This window comes from Canis lupus, chromosome 12 (genome assembly GCF_011100685.1).
Source record: "Canis lupus familiaris isolate Mischka breed German Shepherd chromosome 12, alternate assembly UU_Cfam_GSD_1.0, whole genome shotgun sequence".
In the NCBI taxonomy this organism is placed as follows: Eukaryota; Metazoa; Chordata; class Mammalia; order Carnivora; family Canidae; genus Canis; species Canis lupus.
Genome location: NC_049233.1, coordinates 68,179,228 through 68,202,053, shown reverse-complemented (window position 1 = coordinate 68,202,053; position 22,826 = coordinate 68,179,228). Strand labels below are relative to the sequence as shown.

General features: G+C 37.4%; 1 protein-coding gene across 4 annotated transcripts in view; it reads left to right on the top strand.

Moving 5' to 3' along the window:
- REV3L (REV3 like, DNA directed polymerase zeta catalytic subunit) overlaps positions 1 to 19,945 on the top strand; it is a 177,120-nt gene extending 157,175 nt beyond the window's left edge. For 3 of the 4 annotated variants that reach the window (XM_038554964.1, XM_038554965.1, XM_038554966.1), the window contains exons 27-32: positions 3,877 to 3,991; positions 7,862 to 7,999; positions 9,532 to 9,722; positions 10,373 to 10,619; positions 12,318 to 12,527; positions 18,804 to 19,945. In XM_038554964.1, coding sequence (XP_038410892.1) covers positions 3,877 to 3,991; positions 7,862 to 7,999; positions 9,532 to 9,722; positions 10,373 to 10,619; positions 12,318 to 12,527; positions 18,804 to 18,944 — 1,042 coding nt within the window. In that variant the 3' untranslated portion in view covers positions 18,945 to 19,945. Of the gene's footprint in view, positions 1 to 3,876; positions 3,992 to 7,861; positions 8,000 to 9,531; positions 9,723 to 10,372; positions 10,620 to 12,317; positions 12,528 to 18,803 lie in introns of those variants that run through there. The other variant, XR_005368156.1, reaches the window with a different exon arrangement.
- The last annotated feature ends 2,881 nt before the right edge of the window (positions 19,946 to 22,826 follow it).

Here is a 22,826-nt window from a genome sequence, read left to right as displayed (position 1 = left end):
AAAATATAATTGACATACAGTATTAGCTTCTGGTGTACAATGCAGTGATCTGACAATTATATCCATTGTAAAATGTTCACCATGATAAGTGTAGCTACCAGTTGTCACCTAAAAAGTTATTACAGTATTATTAATTAGTGGTTCAAACAATTATTTTATACAATAGTGCTTCGCAATTATATTTATTGCTCCCTAATGGAATATGATTTCCCATCATCTAGAGTTCTCTAGAATCTCTTGGGTCAACTGTACTCAAATTTTTAAAATTATTTTTTGAAAAAGAATCTCTTGGGAAATTCATCTGAGTATAATTGAGAAAGGCCTCCTAAGTTATTCTAATAGCCCCATTCACCCCCTACCATGTGACAGTCACTGTTCTATATGTATACTTGAATCTCCCAACACAAAGATAAATGTTATTTAACTAGATTAAAAGCACCAGTGACAAACTCACTTTAAAACATTTTTCTCTTTTTGTAGGCTAATCACCTCCATTCTGTTAAGTGACCTTCCCTTAGTCTTGGCCACCTGTCTTGAAGCTTAGCTAAAATAAAACTGGCCAAAACAACATAGATGGACTGAAACCCACTAACTACTGGGTAAAATCTCATATATATACCCTATAATAATAATTTTTAAGCTCTCAACTCCATCGAAGTATAATTTTGAACAAAAAAATGCACTATTTTTAAAAAGAAAATGCACAGTGTATACATAGTTCAGTATACACATGTATAGATCTATTTGACCAGTCACCACCTCAGTTAGGGTGCAGAACATTTTTATCAATGTAGAAAGTTCCATCTACCCTTTCACAGTCCCTCACTTTAATTGCCTACCACCAGGCAACCACTTACCTGATTTCTATTACCACAGCTTAGTTTCTCCTGTCCTAGAAATAAAAATGTGTACATAGGAACTTTAATTTCAAAGTGTCTTCATCATCACTGTGCCTGACCATTTTAAGCATAGTGATCTTTTAAAAAAACAAAAGTTTGGTAGTTATATCTCAAATCAAACATACCCTTAGCATATGACTTAACAATTCTACTCCTGGATAGTTACCTAAATGAAATTTAAATTTAGGTCCACACAAAGACTTGATACAAATGTTTATTGCAGCTTTATTTATAATAGTCCAAAACCACAAACAATACAAATTTCCACCAAAGGGTGAATGAATAAACAAACATGGCATATCTATACAATGGAATACTACTCAGCAATAAAAAAGGAATCAGTTACTGTTACTTCAGCAACATAGATGAATCTCAAAAATATGCTGAAAGAAGCCAGACATAAGAGAGTACACACTGTATGGTTCCATTAATATGAAATTCTTAGAGGGGGGAAAAAAACACCTAATCTATAGTAACGAAAAGCAGGTCTTCTGTTGCCTATGGCCAGGAGTGGAGAACTATTACAAAAGAGTACAGGGGAATTTTGGGGGGGTGATGAAAATTTCCTTAGTTTTTTAAGGCTATCATAGATTTAGTGGCTTAAACAACAGAAATTTACTTTCTCATAGTTCTAGAGGCTTGAAGTTCAAGATCAAGTGTTGGGAAATACGGTTTCTCTTGAAGCCTCTCTGTTTAGCTTGCAGGTGGTCACCTTCTTTCTGTGTCCTCACATGACCTTTCCTTTGTTCATGAGCATGCCTGGTGTTCTTTTGTATATTCAGATATTCCCTATTTATAACACCAGTAACAGTAGGCTCATCCTAACCACCTAACTTAGAGCCTCCTTTTAACTTAATCACCTCTTTGAAGGTCCTATCTCCAAGTATACTTGGATTCTGAGGTACTGGGGTTAGGGCTTCAGCATATGAATTTTAGGGGGACCCAGTGCAGCCCGTAACAAGTCTGTGCATTTGTCAGCATGAAACTGTACACTTAAGATGTATTCATTTTATTATATGCAAATTATATCTCAGCAAAGTTGATTTTTGAAAATCTTTCAAAAGGAGATTTTAAATCTATTTTAAAAATAAAGCTTTATTGATAAAATCAGATGGGCCTAACAAAAAAATATTATAGAAAGCTTCAAGTGTTTCAGAGTATATTAAAATTTAGATTAAGACCAGTTTTATTTTAAAGATCTTAATACTGAATAAATATTCATTTTTCTTACGCTTTTCATATCAGACTCTAAATACTATCTTCAGTATTGACAAAGCAAGAGCTTTTCCAAAGAAACCATCCAAATGAGATTTAAAGTCCAATATAAAAACATTTAAGAAATATGAGATTGGTTTATGTGGCCCCAAGACTAGGAACAAGAATCTTAAGGTCATGTTTCAAAATATTTTTCATTTCTACTATTTAATATCTTTCCATTAAAATTATAAGTGAAGGGGCACTTGGGTGGCTCAGTCAGTTAAACATCTGACTCTTGATTTCAGCTCAGTGTGGAGTCTGCCTGAGATTTTTCTTTCCCTCTCTGCCCTCCCTCCCTCCCTCCCTCTCTCTCTCTCTCTCTCTCTCTCTCTCTCTCCAAATAAATAAAATTTACAAAAAAATTATATGTGAAGATCAACTTTATAATCTCCCTTTTTAAAATATATTTATTGACCATTATCTCTGTTAGTCACAGATTGTGCTATTATAAAGTTAACTAGATTATGTTAGAGAAAAATGCCCAGTGCTTTAGTTTTTTGGTTTTGTGGTGTATTTTTTTTTTGTTGCTTTTTTTTGGGGGGGTAAGATTGATTGATTGATTGATTGATTGATTGATTGATTGATGAGACACAGAGAGAGAGAGAGTCAGAGACATAGAGGGAGAAAAGCAGGTTCCCTGCAGGGAGCCTGATGTGGGACTCAATCCAAGGACCCCGGGATCACGTCCTGAGCCAAAGGCAGACATTCAACCACTGAGCTAACCAGGTGTCCTGGTATTTTGTTTTTATTAGGGTTTTTATTGTTTTTTGTTTTATTTTTTGTATTGCAGGTTTTTATTTATATTAGAAATCCTTCATTGTTGACCTGCATATACTGCCGTTGGAATTGTACATTAGAAATAATGTTTCTGAAAACCAGATTGACCATATCTTTCAAAAAATATTTTTAGTGTATACCATTTACCCAGAAATTTCACTGATAGAAATTTGTTCTAAGCATACAATGTAAGTTCTTTCTATATAAAAGATATTATGCTAGGAGAGGTATGCCAAATTATCATATATGAAATATTTAGCAAAAGAATTTAACCAAATTTCAATGATGGAAGTTTAGTTAAATTATAATCTACCCATACATTGAAATATAGTACTACTGTTAAAATAATGTAAAAGAACTAAGTGACATGGGAATGTGTTAAGATGTACAATTAAATGAAAGGAGAAAGTTATCCAACAATAATGATCTGTGATCCCAAATGAGAAGAGATTTACAGGTATACCCAGAAAGGTTTGTAGTACCTTTTTTCTGAATGATAAGATTAGGTGGTTATTGCTCTTTATGTTTTCTAGCATTTCTTCAGTGAACATATATTACAAAATATATGTGTGTCTTTTTTAAGCTGGGTGGTTCTAGAAGGAAATTTCCTCCCATATCACAAGTAATCTTTATAATCACATTCTCTCTTATTTTATGACTGATGTAATTTTATGTTCTATGAAGCCATTATTGTCTAGGAATCACTCCAAGACCTTTTTGGCAGCTCTGATAGCTGAGCTGATCTGTGGTAGCCAAACTAGAAATGTTAGATGTGTTAAAGATCTGTAATAAGATATACAAGGAAAGTGTAGTAAAACTAGAAAGCAACTTAATAAGGAAGAGTAAGGGGGGTAAAGTTCTTTGGTATTAGACTATTAGCCAGAAAAGTTACTCTTGATGAAATTTTTTGTTACAATGACTTCCTTGTTTTTAATCCTCTTAGTATGTTTGTGCTACTGAAAGGAGCCACTAAGGAGCAGTCTTTTAAGATTGGTCAGGAAATTGCTGAAGCTGTAACTGCTACCAATCCTAAACCAGTGAAATTGAAGTTTGAAAAGGTAAGAGAAATGTAATAAATGCTAGTAAGCACATAAAATTCACATACCTTCTAGAGATTTTGTACTTGCACAATACATTTTTAGAATCAATAACAGTATATGGGTCTACAAGGTGTTAAATTATTTTCCCTTAGTCTTGTGCAATTTTCTCAAAAATTTTTTAGTAATGTCTGTAAAGAAAAAGGTTGTTCCAGTTGACTGTAACTGTGTAACAGACCACACCCAAACTTAATGGTGTAAAACAGTTACCCTTTTTATTATGCTTAAAGATTTTATGGGTCAGGAATTCAGAAAGGGTGCTGCATAGCTGGCGTTGCTCCACAATGCCTAGGTCCTTAGCTAGGAAAACTTAAAGGTTGAATGAAGGTGATCCAACCAACAGCTAATGGCTGAAATCACCCAAAGCTTTGCTCACTCTAATGTCTAGGGGTTGATGCTGGCTCCTCTTTGGCACATCATCTAAGGCTGTCAGCTGGGACGCCTACACTGACTGGTCTTTCCCTGGGACATGTGTTCTTCCTCATAGCATTATGGGACTGAGTTCCAGGAATGAGCATCCCAAAGAAAAACAGACAAAAGCTGTTTTGCTTTTTATGACCTTGTCCCAAAGTCACATAGCCTGTCTAGATTTAAGAGAGAACATAGACTCCCATCTCTTAATGGGAAGAATGTCAGAGTCACACTTGTTAAGGCCATGTAAGATGGCAGATATTATTTCTTTGGACAATACGGTCTGCCATAAGGACCTTAGATTTTTCACTTTACTTTAGATATCAAATATGTATTTAGTTCTTTCTATATAAAAGATATTATGCTAGGAGAGGTGCACCATGCAAAGAAGCATAAGACCCAGTCCCACTCTCTAAGAGCCAGTAGCCTAAAAGGAAAGATTAGACTCTTTTATTTTTAACTTACAGAAGTCTTAAAAAAAAAAAAAAAAAAAAAACTTACAGAAGTCTTATGAGAGCAGTCTCCCTAAACACTGTAAGAGCACAAATAAAAGTCCTCCTGGGCTGGATGGGGAAACTATATAGGAGGTAATATTGCACTGTGCCTCAGAAAATAGAATTTCAGTAGGCAGCAATGGGGCTGCAGTCATTCTGCATAGAAGAAAATGGTATGTAGGAGAATATGGAGTTGGAAAAGTATAATATGGGAACATAGAGTACAGGGAGTGTGTCTTGAATACCAAGCTAAAGTATTTAAACTTGATTAAGAAAAGTTTATCAAACAAGAGCATGACATGATCAAAGCTGTGTGGGGAGGACTGGCCCCACAGTGGTATACAAGATGGATTAGGAAGAGGAGAATCTCAAGATAGGATGCAACCTGTATAGCCTCAACTAGGGAAAATAAAGGACAACTCAAGGGATTGAGAAAGAAGGATGAGTAGGAGTTTAAAGTGGTTAATTTAAGAGAACAGGTGTGAAAAGGGTAAAAATACCTACTTTGAAGCAAGAATTGTGTTTGGAGGACTGGATATGGTATCTGCCTTGAAGAGTGAGCATTCTAATTGGTGCAGAGACGGGGAGAACAGCTAGAAAACAGAATGAGTGCTGTCCTAGAAGTATAGGCAACGTGCCTTGGACACTCAACCCATCTAGCAAAGTGAAGAGCATGACATGCTTAGAAAATAACACCAGACATGAAAATGTACCTGAAATACAGATCATAGACCTTAACATAAAAGCAAAACTGCAAAACTTCTTAAAGAAAATAAACATTTATTTAAAAAATAAACAGTTAAGGATTAAGCTTTATATGTTCATGATGAATATTGGTCTGTAGTTTTTTTCTTGCTGGCTTTGGGACCAAAAAAAAAAAAAAAAAAAAAAAACTAGTTTCATAAAATGAGTTGGAAATGCTTCCATGTATGTAAGGTTAATACAATTATTTCTTTCTTAAATGGTTGATGGAATTTACCAATGAAGCTCTCTGGTCCTGACATTTTATTGGGAGTGGAGGGCATAAATTTTTAATGACAAATTAAACATCTTTAATATATATTGAAATATTCGGATTTTCTTAGGCCAGTTTTGATAACTTGCAGTTGTTCAAAGGAATTTGTCCATTTCTCCTAGGTTATCAGATTTAGTGGCATGAATTATTTATATATGCTTACTGTGATTTTGAGATCTATAAGATCTTTAGTGACATCCCTCCTTTCAGTTTTAATATTGATAATTTGTTTTTTCTTTTTTCCTTGATCATCTAGATAGAGGTTTATCCATTTACTGAACTTTTTTGAAGAACCATTTCATTAATTTCCATTCCTTACTATTTCTTTCCTTTTACTTACTTTGGGTTTAGTGCTTTTCTTTTCCTGTCTTCTTAATTTAGAAGTTTGAATTATTGATATTAAATATTTTTAATGTAAGTATTTTAAGATACACATTTCCTTCTAAATACTACTTTAGCTTCGAATTTTGGTATCTTGTATTTTCATTATTCATTTGTTTCAATGATAAAGACTTACATGTCATTTAGAATTGTGTTAAGTTCCAAACATTTAAGGATATTCTAGAAATCTTTTTGTTACTATTTCTAATTTAATTCCATTGTGGTCAAAAAACACACTCTATGATTTTAATGCTTTTAAGTTTATTGAAATTTGTCCTTTGGTCCAGCCTATGGCCTTAGTGAATATTCCCCGGTGACCTTAAAAGCTATCTATATTCTGCTTATTGAAATGTCCTATAACTGTCACTTAGGTTAGTAGTGGTGGTATTGAAGCCTTCTTAATGATTTTCTGTCAATTTCTAAGAGGTGCTAAAGTCTCTAAGTGTATAATCATGGATTTCCATGTTTCTTCCTTGTTATCCTGCCAATTTTTATTTCATACATTTTGAAGTTTTCTTATTAAGTATATACACATTCAGGATTATCTTCTTGATAAATTGATACTTGTATCTTTGATATTTTTCTTGAAATCTGCTTTTTTTGGTATTAATATAACCACTCTAGCTTTGCTTTGATTAGTATTAGCATGTGTATCTTCTTCCATTTTTATTTCTAACCTTTCTATGTCCTTACATTTAAAGTGTACTTTTAGTAGTTTATTGCTGTGTCTCACCTTTTGATCAGATCCAATCTGATCACTTCTGCTTTTTAATTGGGATGTTTAGACTCTTTACATTTAGTGCAATTATTGATAAAGCTTGGGGACAGAGGAAAGGACCGATTTGGTAGCATTAAGAGGATGGAGGGCACACAACGATTAATCTAGAAACTTATCCAGTAGATTAATCCATGCAGTGTTGTTCACTGGAACACTATTTATAATGCCAAAAGATTGGAAACATCCTAAATGACCCACAGTTCTAGTAACTAGTTAAATAAATTTCAGTACCCTCCCATAATTGACTACTGTGTATCTACAAAATAAACTTAGCTTTCTGTACTAGGATGGGATGCTCACCAACATACATTATTATTAAGTTAAATAAGCAAAGTACAGAATGATATATAATGTAAGCTGCCATTATGTGTATAAGTATCTCTGGAAGGGTACACAGGAAATCAAGAATAGAGGATGCCTCCAGGACAGGAAAGTAGAGGTAGGAGGACCAGGGCTTTTCATTGTATATTCTCTTATAACTTTAATTTTGTACTTAAAACTTTTAAATATGTAGGTGTTGAAGTAATTCAATTGTTTAAATAGATACGATTGATGGCTTTTGAGAGAACAGTGCCAGCTACAGCAGGGGCAAAATTTGGTAGTGCATACAAAGGAGTGGAGTGGTTAGAAAGTAAAGACAACTCATTTTGTGTGTAATTAATATTTGGTTAAAGAGAGAAAAAGACATAAAAATAAGATATCCATGGTAGGGGAAAATGGTTATTGAGAGGCATTTTGTTAATCCATTGCAGGTATATTTGCCCTGTGTCTTACAAACAAAAAAGAGGTATGTGGGTTACATGTATGAAACACTGGATCAAAAGGACCCGGTATTTGATGCAAAAGGAATAGAAACAGTCAGAAGAGATTCCTGCCCTGCTGTTTCTAAGGTAAATTTTATTTATCTTGTTTTCATCTTTAAGAAATAAGTAGCTAAGGAATCTGGTGAAAATCCTTAAGCACACATCACGGTGCCCCCCCCCCCCCCCCCCCCCCCGCAGCCTCAGTGACTATGTATAACTATCGGAGGAACTATATGGATGATTTGTGAAAATTTCCTTACTAATGAAAACAACTGACTTGATTTTAGTCCTTAGTTTCTGACTTCTTCCCACGCCTTACTTTTTATCACGATTACTAAAAAATAACACATGAACTTGATAAGAATTTCTGATCTATCACCTGGAGATGATAATATGTTATCATATAACAACACTCAAAACCTAGGGAGCAGGATAAAGAATCTAGGGACAGAATAATTTTATAAGTAATCCATTCTAGATAAACTGAAATTTTATTTACTTGAATGATTAAATACTAGTTAGAAGGATTTCTGAACAGTAGTACCATAAATTACCTAAATTTCTCAACCACAGTGATTTTAACCATATTTTATACTTTTTCTCTATTCAGGCCCAGATTCCTTCTATAATAAACCAAAAATAAGTAGTATAAATGAAACAGTACTCTACACACTGAGTTTTATAAGGGTATAAAAAGCACAATAGATTGTTGTCAGTGTCAGTATATTATGCTATTTATATATATATGTGTGTGTATATATATATATAATATGTGAATTTGAAATATTATTTAATACTAGTTTCTGGAAGAGATATCATCCAATGCATTCTTTCTCCGAGGGTGGAATCATACTTAAGCCAAATTAGCAAAACTAAATGAGTAAATATGTATTGGTATTCATAAGATATAGAACTTTCACTTAGAACTAATTTAATTCAATCCACTACATATATCCACTGTATGTCGGTCATTTACTAGTAGAAACATTTCTAGCATAGAAAATTCCATCACAGGGCAGCCCTGGTGGCTCAGCCGTTTAGCGCTGCCTTCAATTCAGGGTGTGATCCTGGAAACCTGGGATCGAGTCCCACATCAGGTTCCCTGCATGGAGCCTGCTTCTCCCTCTGCCTGTGTCTGTGTCTTTCATGAATAAATAAATAAAATCTTCTTAAAAAAAAGAAAATTCCATTGTAACTAATACATACTTATTGACACTATGAAAAAGCAAAAGGCTGATTTTGATTGCTTGGTGATATGACACTTAAACTTTTGTCTGTCCACCTGAGTCTATAACAGGCCAAAAAAAAAAAAAAAACACTACATGTAATTATGTCTGGCTTCTTGTGCTTAAGTGTTTCATGTTACACTTTACCTAGCAAATGTTTTATTTGCATGTTATTTTGATATGATGTTCCTCAAACTACATGATATTCTATTTTTAGAAATAGCAAACTATATAAGATCTCCAAAATACTTTAATTTTTATTATCCAGTTACTATAAATAGCCAATTGTTTAGGTAGATGGGCAAATTACCCAGTAGTTACATAATTGAAAATATAATAATGATGAAATGTACTAGGCGATATTTTTATGAGCGTATCCTTTTTTTTTTTAAGATACTTGAGCGTTCTCTAAAGCTGCTATTTGAAACAAGAGATATAAGTTTAATTAAACAGTATGTTCAGCGACAATGTATGAAACTTCTGGAAGGAAAAGCCAGCATCCAAGATTTTATCTTTGCCAAGGAATACAGAGGAAGTTCCTCTTATAAACCTGGAGCTTGTGTGCCAGCCCTTGAACTTACAAGGTAATGATGCACACAACAGCACCACTCTCAGTACCTACCTAGGATTCTGAATGGTTTGGAATAGATGTAAAGACAGCTAGTTCATAGTTTCTTCACCTGTCCAGAAGAAGCCTCACTAAAGATAAATTAAAGCTCTCCCATACTTTTTAAACTCCAAAGAAGAAAAAGGAACTCCTCTTCTGGTCTTCCCTTGAGAAACTATATTCGGTGAAATCATAATCTGGAACAGAGCTTGAATTGTTTATCCACATCAAAATCACCAGTTAGTCTTTAATGTGGGTCTACCAAAGCACTTAGATGATATCATTCTAAAATCAGATCATTTAACCAGCTAAAATTTATGATAGTTAAAGTTCTTAAAATTTAAGAACTATTTATGATAGTTCTTCCTCTTAGGAGATAGAAAACATTTTAAGCTAGTTGATATCTGGCACCTCTTACTGTTTTTCAAGTAGCAATGACTTACAGAGTAAATTTGAAGCTCTTGTGTCTGCTTGGTGCTAAGTCAAGTGCATAGAGGCCTCAGAAAAGTTGTAACTCTAACTTCAAGGTACTCCTTGTACTCTCATGGTTTCATAATTGTTTCTTAATTTTCTGGTAAGATGCCTTTATAATAGTTTTTGAGTGAATATTTATGTGAATTTAAATAGGAAAATGCTTACTTACGATCGGCGCTCTGAGCCTCGAGTTGGAGAGCGAGTGCCATACGTCATCATTTATGGGACCCCCGGAGTACCACTTATCCAGCTAGTGAGGCGCCCAGTGGAAGTGCTGCAGGACCCGACTCTGAGACTGAATGCCACTTACTACATCACCAAGCAAATCCTGCCACCCCTGGCAAGAATCTTCTCACTTATTGGTATTGATGTCTTCAACTGGTATCATGAATTACCAAGGGTAAGCTTACTAAATAGTATACCTGTGCTGTGACTGTAAAGAGAAGTCATTTGCAATTTCCAGTAGAACTAAAGATTTCATTTATGTGCTATGAGAAGTAACACAGATGCTCTGTTATCCTAAACTGGCAAAAGTGCCACACTCTTCTGATTTCCTAAAAGAAACAATTTTAAGTTTTCTACAAACACCTTCCCAGTTTCTGTCACATTGGCCAAATTACAGGATATTAAAATAAATTCTGCAACTATTTCAGTGGTAAAAAGTTAAGTAAAAAATAACTCATAATAAACTCATAATAATTCATAATAAAAAGTAAATGAAGGAAAGCAAAAAATTCCTTCAAAATGGGTAGTTAAGAAATGTATATAGTATGTAGTATCTAGACATAGTGCTAAAGAAATCAGACTAAAGAAATAATGTTAAAAGAGCATTTTGCTAAAGTAAAACCTGGAACTTAGAATCTGGGCCAAGGGAGTTTGGCGTAACTTGCAGCTCACTGGAAGCCTGAAGGAGCAATCTGTGGCTGGCTCATAATCTGGGATACATTAGTCTCAGAGAAGAGCAGTTTATATCTGCTGTTTGGAATTGGACCTGCTCAGTCATTTGCTGTTATCTCAGACTATAAAAGACTGATAGCATTTCAGGCAAACTTGTAAAAGTTGATCCTCAAATTACTTTACCTTCTCAACAAGCACATGTGGCCTCAAAGGATAGAATAAGATAGAAACTGAGGTTGAAGCTGTGCTTCCGAGAAGCTGTGCTGGCTGAAGTCTGTCATGTCGTGTCCTGGCTCTGCACCAGAAAGCTAGGACTACTTCTCATCAGCAGAAAGAATGTTAAACCAATGGCAATCGCAAGAAGCTGACCTAGTAACTTTTATGCAAAGTGATTAGAAGATACCAAGAGAAGACCAAGGGTATAATCACGACATGATAATGTTATTTCAGTGTCAAAAGAAGACAGATCTCTGAGGCCAGGATTAACTTCAAATGAAGAATGCTTAGGTGACACATATCTAATTACATTTGGAATGCTCCACATTTACATTTGCTTGAATTTTGCACCCTACTGCCTAACAAGTTATTTTTAGCCTTCTACTTGCCTTGTTTCCATGGCCCAGTTTTGTAGCCTTAAACAGAATCCACTCTCAACCTGAATTTCTACTATTGTCTTCTCTAATCTCCAGTGTCCTGTATGATCTCCTGTATCTGTATATCTCAACCAAAAAACTGGGTAGCAGACCATTTTTTTCCCAAAAGAAATATATATATAGATATACATATAGATATATGTATATAGATAGATAGATATCTGATGATATTAACACTTATGTTCTGTGAAAGGAAGCATTTTGTTCATTTCTATAGCCCCATTATCTAGAACAGTACCTGACGTATAGTAGCTACTCAGTATTTGTTAGATGAATGAAATAATGCCTTACAAAGGTTTTGTAAACCTGTAATTAGCATGACAGCAACTCAGCTGTGAAGCTGGATCAGACATTTTTTAAGGTTTTCATTTTAATTCCAATATGGTTGACATTACAGCATTCTTTTAGTTTCAGGTATACAATATATATATATAGTGATTCAACAATTCTATCCATTACTCAGTGCTCATTATAATAAGTGTCTTTAATCCTAATCATCCATTTCACCCATCTCCCTGAGACTTACTTCTGAATTGCTGTTTTTATAGATCCAGAAAGCCACCAGCTCCTCTCGAAGTGAACCTGAAGGGCGAAAAGGCACTATTTCACAATATTTCACTACTTTACACTGTCCCGTGTGTGATGACCTAACCCAGCATGGCATCTGTAGTAAATGTCGGAGCCAACCTCAGCATGTTGCAGTCATCCTTAACCAAGAAATTCGAGAGTTGGAACGTAAACAGGAACAACTTGTAAAGGTATGACCTTATTTGATAGAATCCCAAGCAATCTGATTCTTTAGGGAAATGTCAGTGCTTGAGATACAGTTTGAGATATGAAACTGGTGTGAAAAGTGGAATAAAGGTTCTAAGTTAATAAATTTTAAAATATTAAAAATATCATAATTGAACTAAATTATTTAAAGATGGCTTGATTTTGGGATACTAACCCTTTATCAGATATGTCATAGGTTGCCTTTTAGTTTTGTTTCATAATTTAATTTTGTTTTTATGGAATAGTGTATTGTGTTTATTAAAACTTAGAACTACAATGTTCTATCCAATTTCTCTATCATATCTACTTAATATTCTCCCAAAAATCTGGTTGTCCTAGAGAATTCCTCATAAACTTGGAATGTTCACAGGTCTGAGAGTCCAGATAGAAAATAGTTGACATGATTGAGTCTTAATCTACGTCAGAGAACTCTTACAAATGAGCAAACTGACACAGAGGGGTTAAGTAATTTGCCCTATGTGACACTGCTAATGAGCAGCCAGGCTGCAATACAGACATAAAAGGCAGGGATGATTTTTCAAATGTGGGAAAGCTAGCAGCAACAGAAGTCTCTTGGAATAAGTTGGAAAATCTGAAGAAAAATTATCTAGCACATATTTTAAGAACAAAGTAGTATATTTCTTAAAGGAATGATTATTGTATCTCATACCATCATATTTCATGTGACATTTTTAGCTTTAAGACTAGAGAAAATTCTGGAGTGGAGTTTGTTTTGTTCTGTCTTGTTTTAGAAGAGCAATATATAAAGTTATTGAAATGTTTGAAAACCAGCCAAAATAATCGAGAGGCAGTGTGATTTAGTGGAAATGAATCAGGCTTATAATAAAGACATCAGGATTCTAGTTTGGACTTCATAATATTGTCCTTGTCCTTTGGCCTGTTTTATCAGAATGCTCTTCGAGAGGCCCCGTCTAGCTGCAGCATCGTAAATTCTTTTATACAATCATTCCTCGGCAGTCCTAATGTGATCCAGACCCGTGTGTGAAGGCCAGGCTCGTGTGAAGGCCAGGCTCCGCACCTTGTCCTCAGGGTAAAGAAGCCTTTGAACCAAGATAGAGTATCAGTCCACAATTTCTTAGTCAAACTTAGCTGCCATGAAGGTGAACGAGGGGAAAGAAACAGTGTCTTAGGAGACTAGGCTCTTAAGAATTTGAATATCACATAGATGATTAAGGGTTGATAAAGCACAGACTATTTCTCCTCCACCGTTCTAACTGCTACAGTTTGTACCGGCAGAAAATTCTTATGTTTTAGAGAGGACAGCCAGTCATCCAGAGTCCATTAAATAGACTCATTAAGGAAGGTAGAATCATAAATGTATGATTATTTTGATGCAACCACAGAAGCCTAGCTTGTTGAAATAAGTTGATTTTTCCCTCTCCCTTGCACCTCCTAAGTAGTTCTTAAATACCCTCACTTTCCTTCTTCCCTTGTTATCATCCTAGTCCAAACTGCCATTCTCACTCCTAAACTACAACAGCCTCCTACTCACACCCTCTGCCATGCTCTCCATTCTTTAAAAAAAAAAAAAAAAAATTGGGGCAGCCTGGGTGGCTTAGCGGTTTGGTGGCTTAGCGGTTTAGTGCCTCCTTCAGCCCAGGGCATGATCCTGGAGACCCGGGATCGAGTCCCACGTCGGGCTCCCCGCATGAAGCCTGCTTCTCCCTCTGCCTGTGTGTGTGTGTCTCATCAGTAGATAAGTAAAATATTTTTTTTTTTAATGTATTTCTTTGAGAGAGGAGAGTGTGCATGTGCAAACAGGAGGGGCAGAGGGGAGAGAGAGAAGCAGACTCTCTGCTGAACACAGAGCCTGACCCTGGGCTCAGTCTCACGACCCTGAGACCATGACCTGAGCTGAAATCGAGTTAGAGGCTTAACCCACTGAGCTACCCAGGCGTCCGGTCTTCATTCTTGACACTAGCTAGAGTGATATTTTAAAAGTACAAGTCTGGTGCTTTTTCTCTCTCTGATAAAATTCAGACTCCTTAGTATGCTTTATACATCCGTCTCCGTTCTGGTGCCTGCCTGCCACCTCTCCATCAGATTGCTCACCCGTCCCCCTGTTAACACTACGCTCCATGCATACCATACTGACGTCCTTTAGGTCCTTGTACACACTTTAATTTCTCCCCTCTTCTGGCCTTTAAAAATCCTATTCCTTCTGTCCAGACTGCTTTCCTCTACCACCATTAATCATCATCTGTGAGGATCAGCTTAAACCCCTAGACCAGGGATCCCTGGGTGGCGCAGCGATTTAGCGCCTGCCTTTGGCTCAGGGCGCGATCCTGGAGACCCGGGATCGAATCCCATGTCGGGCTCCCGGTGCATGGAGCCTGCTTCTCCCTCTGCCTGTGTCTCTGACTCTCTCTCTCTGTGTGACTATCGTAAATAAATAAAAATTAAAAAAAACAAAAAACAAAACCCTAGGGATCCCTGGGTGGCGCAGCGGTTTGGCGCCTGCCTTTGGCCCAGGGCGCGATCCTGGAGACCCGGGATCGAATCCCACATCAGGCTCCCGGTGCATGGAGCCTGCTTCTCCCTCTGCCTCTCTCTCTCTCTCTCCCTCTCTGTGACTATCATAAATAAATAAAAATTTAAAAAAAAAAAAAAAAAAAAAAAAAAAACCCTAGACCAGGTGAAGCCCCCCCTGCAGTGAGCCCCTGCTGTAACCCCTTCTGCTTTGCTGTGGGGATGTGTATGCCCCTCTTCCCCCACTAAACAGTAGATGAGCCCAGTGAGGGTAGAGGCCCTGCCATTCTGCTGCTGCTGAGACGGCTATGCCTGAGCAGAGGCCAGCCGTGATGGCAGTCTGTAAAAATCTATTGAATGAACGACCAACTTCCTGCTGAATGCATAGTTGAAGCCGCAGTATGTCACTGGAGTGATTTACCAACCAGTTTTCAGCCACTTTAATAGTTTCATGGTTCCAGTCAGTGCAACCACTGAAGTCACTGGGTGTTCCCAGCTTCTGTTTTATAGGTTGCTGCCCTGGTAATAGCAACCAACCCTCATAGAAAGTTCTCTTGTTGGCTTCTATTACAAGGCGCAAATGTGAGCAGGACCTCCAGAGCACCACTGAAGTCAAAGGCTGTGATTGGTCTCTTCCCCCGACCTTCTATCTTCTGCCGTCAGTAACATAAACTGCACTAGTTGGCACCATCAATTTAACTAGAACCTCTGTTAATATTAGGTCTTATTTTATATTAAAATACAGTTGTTGGGGCAGCCCGAGTGGCTCAGCGGTTTAGCACCATCTTCAGCCCAGGGCCTGATTCTGGAGTCCCAGGATCGAGTCCCACATCAGCCTCCCTGCATGGAGCCTGCTTTTCCCTCTGCCTGTGTGTCTCTACCTCTCTCTCTGTCTCTCATTAATAAATAAAATCTTAAAATAAATTAAATTAAATTAAATACAGTTTTTGGGGCACCTGGGTGGCTCAGCAGTCGAGCATCTGCCTTCAGCTCAGGGTGTGATCCCAGGGTCTTGGGATCGAGTCCCACATCGGGCTCCCTGCATGGAGCCTGCTTCTCTCTCTGCCTGTGTCTCTGCCTCTCTGTGTCTCTCAGGATTAAAAATAAAATAAAATAAAACACAGTTGTTCTTTTCATCAGGATGACTTTATATATATTATTTGTTGTTTGGGAGGGAGTGAGAAAACAAAGAGGGAGTGGGGGGCACAGCAGAGGGAGAGGGAGAAACAGGCAACCTGCTGAGCAGGGAGCCAGACACGGGGCTCAATCCCAGGACCTTGGGAGCATGACCTTAACCGAAGGCAGATGCTTAACCAACTGAGCCATTCAGGTGCCCCAAAAATACAGTTTAAAAGAAGGGATGCTGTTTATAAATAAGTATGGTTCATCATCTTTCAAAAGATATTTTAAACTTTGAAGTTTTTTAAAAGAATTAAAATGTGTATGTCCTGTGTACTAAATAATCTGTAGAAATATTCATAAAGCAGAAATTATAGGAGACATAAGAAATAGGAATATGAGTAATAGATTTCATATGCCTCTCACTCAGCCCAAGAACAATCAGGTGATCAAAAAAGTACAGTTATAGAAGATATAAACAACGTAAGGTAAACCTTATAATTATCAAACTCTGAAACCCAGTATTATAGAACACAACTTTTTTTCCCAAGCATTACAGAATATTAAAAAACTGACCCTATCTTGTCTGTAAAGAAAGCTTTAATAGATTTCAAAAAGTTAGAAATATTACATTTTATCAGTACAGTGCTATAAAGCTAGTAATTCATCATAGACAGCCATAGCAGATCTCACAGAAAAATTCATCACCTTAAACACTTTTAATAATAAACATGAATGAATGAAAATGAATGAAATAAGCATCTGAGGACACCTGGGTGGCTCCGAGGTTGAGCATCTGCCTTTGGCTCAGGGCGTGACCCCGGGGTCCCGAGATCGAGTGCCGCATCAGGCTTCCCACAGGGAGCCTGCTTCTCCCTCTGCCTGTGTCTCTGCCTCTCTCTGTGTGTCTCTCGGGAAAAAGTAAATAAAATCTTAAAAAAAAAAAAAAAACAGCATCTGATTGGCTTACTTTCATATTTTTTCAAAACTTCTCAAAGGATAGCAAAAAGAAAGACTAAAGCAGACTTTTTTTTTTTAATGTCCACCTCCTTATGAGCTAAAAAGTTAAGTATCCAGGTTGTGGTGTTTCAAGTTTTAAACAAAAGCTGAATTGAGCTAGGGTGCTCAGGGTTTAAATCACCAGTAATGGATCTTGACACTAAACATTGAGTTAAATTTAAAGAGGCAAGTAATTCCATCCTAGCTTATTTATCAGATAAGCACGGAGTGCATAAATATTGATCCATTTGGCCTGGCACCTGACTACGGCTACAGCACATGGAGCTGCAATACAGAAGTTCTATATTTGGGAATAGATTGGAATCTCCTGGCATAGACTCCTTAGTGAAAGGCTTTCTAGCAAAACAGCCTCCTTAGTCTTCAGAGAGCTCCCTGCGTAAGTACAGTTTCTCAGCACTTGTCTTGGGCAGTATCTTCATCTTGATACAGTGACCAGTGTGCTCAGGAAGACGTGCCCTTTAATTGACTGGAAGATACTGGGGCAGAGAACAAAAATGCTGAGACCTCTCTAAAACAGAAGCTCTTTGATACAGATCAGAGAACTACCTAGAGCGTGTTTGATTTCCCTCCTAGAAGATCATCTTGAGGCGAGGCAGAGCTATTTGGTATCCATTTTGTAAATCACTTGGATAAACTATTCAAATAAAAAGTCCAGCCTGTATTTGCTTGACCCTTGGGTCCACACTAATATCCTTTTTAATTTTTTAGTATTTTTCATGTTTTACAATCTTTTTAATATATATGTGACTTGAGACTTTAAAATCCGATCATTGTGTTAGGACATTATAATGCTTCTCTGTAAAAATTGCCTTATTACCTTTAGATCAAATATTAAACATCAGAATCACTTACAGGCCCTAAAAAGTACAGATCCTTAGGCTCTTTCACCGGGGAGTTTCATTGGTGGGATGGGGCTCGGGTGTTAATATATTCTTAAGCTCATATACACAGCACGGTATGAGAACTGCTGGTCTAGGCTACTACTCTCTGATTCCTATCTTTTGGTTTTTTTCCAAACTGACATTTTTTTTCTTTTCTGAAATAAGAAAAATGGATAACTTTTTTATTATTGACGTCTGAAAAAATCTGAGTAATGTGGAAAAAATAGTGTTTATATTTCATTTTAATGGTAATTGGGTAGCTTATTATGATCTTAATATCCCATTGACCCTTGAACAACATACGGGTTGGGGTAATTACCCCCTCCCAGTCAAAAATCCACATAGGAATTTTCATGTCCCAAAAACTTAATAGCCTCCTGTTGACTGGAAGCCTTACTGAGAACATAAATAGTTAACTCACATTTTGTATGTTACATGGATTATATACTGTGTTGTTAGAGAAAAACTTTTTTCTCTAGTTCATTTTAGTGTAAGAATTTTGTGACATTTGTAAGAGTATTGTAACAATTATAGTAGTGTACTGTGAAAGAAAAAAACAATCCGCATATAATGGACCTGTGCAGTTCAAACCCATGTTGTTGAAGGGGTCCTGTAATATCTGTCAGGGTAGGCTAAGCTTCAGAGATGAAAATTAATGAACCTTTCTGTAATGATTGTCATTTGTCTGCCAGTAAACACGTATACGTAGGAACTTTCCTCTTGTTTTATGTATTCCTCTTATACTTTCAGATATGCAAGAACTGTACAGGGTGCTTTGACCGACATATCCCGTGTGTTTCTCTCAACTGCCCAGTACTTTTCAAACTCTCCCGAGTAAATAGAGAATTATCCAAGGCACCATATCTCCGGCAATTACTAGACCAGTTTTAAATTGTCAATATCACAAAATTCCAGGTGCTATTTTTTTCAGTGTTTACCACTAAACTGTTGTGCATGGTGCTTTCTCAATTTTCATCGAGTCAAGTATGTTCACTGTCTATTATCTGAAGACTATGAAGGCTTTCATGCTAACTGAATTAAAAATTGTCCTTGTTGATCTCTGAATAGCTCACTTCTTACAATGTACAAATTCTTCATCCTTTTATAATGTATGTGTTGAATTTGCTCCAGTAAGTGTAACATCTTGTAAATCCATTTGAGTAGATCATATTTACTTCCCTGTGGAAGGAGCACTGAAAACCTCTTTAAAAAAAACAAACAAAAAAAAACAAAAACAAAAAAACATTCGTGTGTTTTCCTTGAACTGTCTGTATCAAGACGTGTTACTTAGAGATACCCATTCACTTTATAATTTTGACTGCGAAATATTTTGTAAATACACTTTTTTACTTTTCAAACAACTGAGTAAAATAATGTGCAATGAATTTTATACAGATGATTTTCAAGTTGTTAGGTATATTTCCTCTAGGTTTTGCTTGACTCAAAGTAGAGTTGTTATTTTGATCAAACTGTGCAAACAATAGTACCATGTGTAGCATTTTGAAACGTTATTTTCTAAAACAGCTGTCTTGCTTTAGCTATTCCTGGGGCATTGTGAGGAACTGTGCAAAGACATTTTTGTTACAAACCTGTGGGCCTGTTGCAATACTTTAAAAATAAAAAATTTTATTCCATTTTTGCTTGTTTTGTATAGACATTTCTATTGCTTCTAAATAATGCTTAAAATATTTTCTTTCCTTATGTACTGTACAGTTAATCTTATTTGCCATCATCTTGAACACAAAATGTGTATTTAGAATATTTGTATAACTGTATAAAATAAAGGAATTATGTGGTCAGTGCATTGTTTTCTAAACTGGAAATCATTTTGTTTTAAAAGTTAATAATGGAAACCATATTAAAGTTGAATAAAATATGAAATATGGCTATGATTTTATCTTGCTATAAATGATATTCTCCATCTGTTTTATAAGCCTCTGTTGGTTACATCTCAACCCTACTCTTTTTTGAATTTTGATGCTGCAAATTCCCTGACCCAAGGATTGAGGATTTTTAAAAAAGTAGCAGAAGTAGTCTAGAAAAAATTGAGCTCTCATCCTTTTTTTGTTTGTGTGCACTTTCATTAATATACAATTAATTGTGAAGCCAGGACTTTTCGGAGGGAAAGCAATAACTACACTATTCCTTTTTAAAAATTAAATGCCCGGGGATCCCTGGGTGGCGCAGCGGTTTGGCGCCTGCCTTTGGCCCAGGGCGTGATCCTGGAGACCTGGGATCGAATCCCACGTTGGGCTCCCTGTGCATGGAGTCTGCTTCTCCCTCTACCTGTGTCTCTGCCTCTCTCTCTCTGTGTGACTATCATAAATAAATAAAAAAATTAAAAAATAAAAATTAAATGCCCATTTTTTTAATAGAAAACAGTTCTTATTTTAACATAGAAAGCTTATCTGGTTATATACCAGAAAGAGATCTTCCGTTGCCAAGTCAGGACTGCCAAATACTGGGGGAATTCGCTTCTAGAAATTAGAATCAGAGAGATAGATGCTTGCTTCTACCTTGCTTCTGCACATATTTCCCCGAAGTTCTGCAGAGACAAACCCCACTTTGAAGGATTTTGTGCGGGAGCCTGGGACTGGCCTTCAGAATTGGGATTTTCTTACCCTTGCATGGCGGTCGCTGGTGCCAGGAGTCCCACTTGCCACGGCCTTCTCAACAGAATAACCTCTCGAGCTCCTCATTACTGAGCACAGCCAGACTGGTCGGTGGTTATCAGACCGCGCGCCCCAGCTCTAGTTCTCCCCCTTCCCGTGGGAAGTCCGCCCCGCGGACACTGTCCTCACGATCTGTGGCCTGCCTTTTAATGAGATTAATTCGCTGTTTCAGTAACTGTCATGAGTGTTGAAACTTGGCCTTATTTGACCAAAAAAAATATTTTGCAAGAAGCTTGCACACTCATAATCCTTTCCCTGCCTTTTCAATCAGCTGTTAACAGCTCTCTCACCCAGGCCACAGAAAGAAAACTTCATCTCTGAGTAACGCTGGAGCGACAATATCCTTAAATATCCCCGTAGGTTTTTTAAGACCTCATCTTCTCACCAGTGCCTTTCCCTAGACATGAAGTATTAACAAAAGCGACTTACTGCCCCTGCAGACCCGGTTGGCAGTGGAAGGCAGACAGGTGCTGAACCTGGAATGTTCCATTCTGTTAAGTGTTGGAGGAAGGCTGGTCCAATGGGGAAAACCTAAAGATGTGAATGCAGGGCAGTTCGAGAACATTTAGGGGCGGAGTCCCATGAGGGCCGGGGCCACCTCTCCCTCAGCCTCAGCAGGTACACGGGCCCCACCACCAGGCACGCTGCTCTGATGACCTAAAATTCTCTTCCAGGGCTAGATTTTATGCAGGAAATTCTTAGAGCTATGTCATCTCGATCTTCCCATCTACTCCGCTTTCATTTCCGTAATAACCGACCTACAGGAATATTCCTTTAGGGCTTGTCGAATACGCTTTTAAGTTCATTTCTCAATTTCAGAGGAGTATTTCTTAAGATGTTTACATATTTGATTTTATGAAGGAACGTGGCTGCAAATGGCATTAGGCTGTGCCAGGAACAGAGGAGCACGAAGGCAGTGGTGCACAGGAGCTAGTTTTAGGCTACATATATCCCAGGCTCAGCAAGACTTGGAGGCCAGTGCCTGGTGTGCGCTCCGGAGACATGCCATAGTCCCTTGTCAATTTCCCCTGATAGGAAGAGATGCGTTGCCTTTAGCCATTTGGGGTTTCATAAAAGTGAATGAAATCTAATATCATTAGTGCCCCAGAGTTCTGCTTAATAAATAGCTTTTTACAGGAACAGTCATGAATGGTTTCTAGCATTTAAGGTCTGAGGAAGAAATCATAAGCACTGAACCCACTGTGTCTGGGTCTTGTAGCCCTGTCCATACCCGCAGCTGTTATGTCACTTTGGCCAAGTTCCAAGAGTGGCTTATAGAACAGAAATAGGGGAATGGCTCGGATTTATAAAATCAGGTTCTGTGTATACCTGGGGAGGAGAGAATGTGACCAGGAAGATTGAGGAGGTGTTTTTAAGTCAAAATGCCTTCTTCTTGCCTGAATCTTCACCTGAACCTGCTACTGATGCCGTCGCAGGTGCCTTCATTGGAGGAAAGGACTGGGAGGTTCCAAGGGAATAGCAGGCCAGAACTAAGGAGACCCATGCCCTTCTTTCTCATTATTCCTACTGGGAATGCAACCTCTTGGAAAAGGCACTAATTTGGACATAGAGATTAGGAAGTTTAAAAACAATCATTCTTTGAAAACAGGATAATCCCACTTGCCCTGATTACTTGATGGAGGCTTTATGAATGGGAATATGGGTGGAAAGTTACACAAATGTTAAAGTATTAGTTATTCAATATTTACTGAGAACCTAAGAGGTACCGTGAATTTTGCTCATCTAGAAATACCAAGATAATCCGCTATACTCAAGTATGTCACAGTCTATTGGGAGAGACAGAGAAGTAATGACATTGGTTTCAAGAGGATAAAATAAAAGATGCCTTTGCCTCTCTCTTCTATTGAATGAACCCCAACAAAAAAGAAAGCCAGTATTAGCAAACTCCAGAAAAGCTTAGCAACAGAAGACCCCAATTACTAAAAGGGACCGGGTAGACCTCATGGACCACCTTGACTCCTCATATCCAGGTGACCGCCCCCGCCCCCCCACATACACACACACACAGGTGAGTCCTACTCTATAGCAAATGAGAACCAGAGAGGCACTAAACTTGGAGACACTGGGCACTGATGGGGGC